This window comes from Adiantum capillus-veneris, chromosome 6 (assembly GCF_014529385.1).
Source record: "Adiantum capillus-veneris isolate H3 chromosome 6, ASM1452938v2, whole genome shotgun sequence".
In the NCBI taxonomy this organism is placed as follows: Eukaryota; Viridiplantae; Streptophyta; class Polypodiopsida; order Polypodiales; family Pteridaceae; genus Adiantum; species Adiantum capillus-veneris.
In genome coordinates this window covers 172,144,540-172,147,323 of record NC_140936.1, presented here as the reverse complement: position 1 = coordinate 172,147,323, position 2,784 = coordinate 172,144,540, and the positions used below count along the sequence as shown (strand labels likewise).

At 39.6% G+C, this 2,784-nt stretch overlaps 1 protein-coding gene and 2 non-coding genes across 3 annotated transcripts; all 3 read right to left on the bottom strand.

Moving 5' to 3' along the window:
• Positions 1 to 705: 705 nt before the first annotated feature.
• On the bottom strand, positions 706 to 2,543 carry LOC147456713 (protein trichome berefringence-like 7). The gene is made up of 3 exons (XM_086513881.1): positions 2,411 to 2,543; positions 1,647 to 1,854; positions 706 to 1,573 (listed from the first exon to the last, which is right to left on the bottom strand). The coding sequence occupies exons 1-3, from the start codon at positions 2,541 to 2,543 to the stop codon at positions 1,123 to 1,125; spliced, it is 792 nt and encodes a 263-aa protein (XP_086370007.1). The 3' UTR covers positions 706 to 1,122.
• LOC147456715 (small nucleolar RNA snoR80) lies at positions 1,991 to 2,119 on the bottom strand. Its single transcript, XR_015188527.1, has one exon. It is a non-coding gene; the product is annotated as a small nucleolar RNA snoR80 (small nucleolar RNA).
• LOC147456714 (small nucleolar RNA Z157/R69/R10) lies at positions 2,167 to 2,267 on the bottom strand. Its single transcript, XR_015188529.1, has one exon. It is a non-coding gene; the product is annotated as a small nucleolar RNA Z157/R69/R10 (small nucleolar RNA).
• Positions 2,544 to 2,784: the final 241 nt, after the last annotated feature.

Sequence of the window (2,784 nt, the reverse complement as noted above, 5' to 3'; positions counted from 1 at the left end):
ACAAGACAAAGAAATATGTTAGCCTAAATAAGATGATGGTAAGGAGACTCAAGTAATATTTTAAACTATTTACCCTTTTGTCTATGCTTTGAGTTGTAGAATATGGAAAAAGAACCAAATATGGGAAAGTGCTACAAGAGAGGAAAGCCAAACAAAAGAATGGTATTGCATCCTATCTTTCTCGTTTATTTACACATTCTCTTGTTTAAGTAGGTAGCTATGTCCTGATGGCACTATTTTTTATTGTTTAGAGGCTTTGATAGATGTGCTTAATGAGAGAAAATCGGCCACAACTACAACAAAAGATGCTTCTAACCTTGTGAGGCCCCTTTTTTTAATAAAATGACAATAAGTAGAATGTTTAAGTAGTTACCAAACTATTAGAGATTTATGCTAGCACTTCTTGATATGTGCCATGTTGTCATTATCTAATGTTTTAGTGGGTTCATAGACTCTCTTATTCTCAAGGTCTTCTAGAGTCATAAAGAGACCCAAGCGGTACATTGAAAGTACTTTCAACAAGGTATTAAATATAAATTAGGTGTAATGTGTAATGTTTTCAAATTTACTTGTTTAAGAAAGTTACCTTTGTTGTGCTTTGGTTTCTTACTTGAGGAAAATCAAGTGAATCTCTACAAAAAGTCCAAGGCCATTCCTATGAAGACTAAGTCAGTGGGTATATTGGATGTTAAAAAAAAGCATAGCTTGTGCTATTTTGTCTACAAGGGAAGATATAAAAAAGCATAACTTGTAATATTCCATCTAATGGCTAAGATTGTGAATTCCCTAGAAGAAAATCTCACTCACATTCTATGAGTTTTGCTAAAAACAAAGAAGATTGTAAACTCTCTGTTTTGAACAGCATGTTTCTGGTGATGTGTTTTGAGCACTTACGTCGAGCTATTCTATTTTTAAATGGATTGTTTGCGTCTTAGCACTAAGTTGGGTTCTTTTATTTTTGAATGGATTGTTTGTGTCTTGCTTAAGTACAAAGTTAAAATGTCACACCCAAGCTATAAGTACTGCATACCTTAGCTCAAACGTGAGTCAATTGCTAGTGAGCTTATGGCCATGATGTTTATTGAACCCTAAACCGTTAATGTTTTCCACACCCAAGATGATTTATCTCGCTGCTTTGACAATTTGATTTTCCGACAGACCGTGGTTTATATGATTTAACTTGTTGCTTTGACAATTTGACTGTTTTCCACACCCAAGATGATTTAACTCGCTGCTTTGACAATTTGATTCTCTGAGACCGTGGTTTATATGATTTAACTCGTTGCTTTGACAATTTGACTCTTTGGTTCTTTTGGGAGCAGGTTTAGGAGGTGGCCCCTCCTGTACTAGGTATGGTGAGCGGTTATACTCTACTATAAAATTTGAAGCACTAACCCTCACAGCTAAGTAAGGCCTTTGCTTGGTTATAGTGTTCCCATGCACTTCATAAACAGAACTGTTATTTCTGATGTCTGCCATGAGAAGGCAAATGAATGATTCCCATTGTGTTCTTCCCATAAGAGTAGCAATGCGAAGTCCCCGGAGCCTTTGTCGAATTTCTTCTGCATTGAACCTGCAGAATTCAGTTGTGTAAGATTCCGACAGAAAACCATTGCTTGCATTACAATCAAGTTAACTAAACTGACTTCGGAATGTCACATCCTGTCGGCTGCCATCTCCACTTTAAGTAGTCTGAATCAGGCCGCCCATTATCTTCTTGACAGCTGAATCCAGCCTCCGCATATGGGCAAGTAGTCGAATTATAGACAGAAGAGGTATTATGAGGAATCCATGTTCCTGTGTAGATGTCACAAGCAGCCAGAGATCGCCTACTGTTGGAGCCTTTGGGGAGAACTTACCTTTACTATAACTACGACTAGAGCTCTTAACCATTGAAGGATACTTAAAGCTTGCCACCGTTTGATTCAAGTCATTCGCGTAAACGCTATCCAAAACTACATTCACCACTCAAGAGAAAGTGTAGAAATCTAGATGTCTGTAGCGTTTCCCGATCGCAAGATACGACGAAAAATTCTCTCGATCAAAATAACCACATGGCACTGTAGCGCCAAAGCCATTATCATGCCAGGCACTGCATATCCAAGCCTAAGACATTGGTAACTGGCGCACAAATAAGATGAGTCTTCCGGGTCTATATACATGATGGATGGTGCTCAGACAGCCAAGGGTTATCTTCAAAGCAACAGCCCAAGACGAGCCGTTGTTCAGAAACTCTAGTCCAAATATACTCTCATCACTGCACCACCGTCTCTCTCTCTCTCTCTCTCTCTCTCTCTCTCTCTCTCTCTCTCTCTCTCTCTCTCTCTCTCTCTCTCTCTCAAAATGACCATGACGACATAAGAAAAGGCGAGGGGAAACCATCAGATATCCAAGCAAGAAAAAACAGCACCAGCTCTCAAGCCCAGCGAAGGCAAAGCGACGGTGGGCGAAAGCTCTTGGGCGGCCACTGCGAATGTTTTGAGAAACAAGCCTTCTTCAGCTTCATCACTTGGTTTCCCCGGCCTCATCCGCCTCCTCGACATGCCAATTTCTCAGACTCGCATGCTCTGCAATAAACGCCAAAAAAACAAAAACCAACCCTAGCGTTTACGGTTTCAGATTGGGGCTATTGGATGGACAAAAACAGAGAAAGGTTGCCTCCACGTTTCTATGTGTGTGCCTAACATATAAAAGCTTGGGAAAAAGTAGATATTGTGCCTATCTATTGCCAATTCCACATCATTATGCAAATTTTTTTATAAGTAGAGCTCAATTCATCTTCAA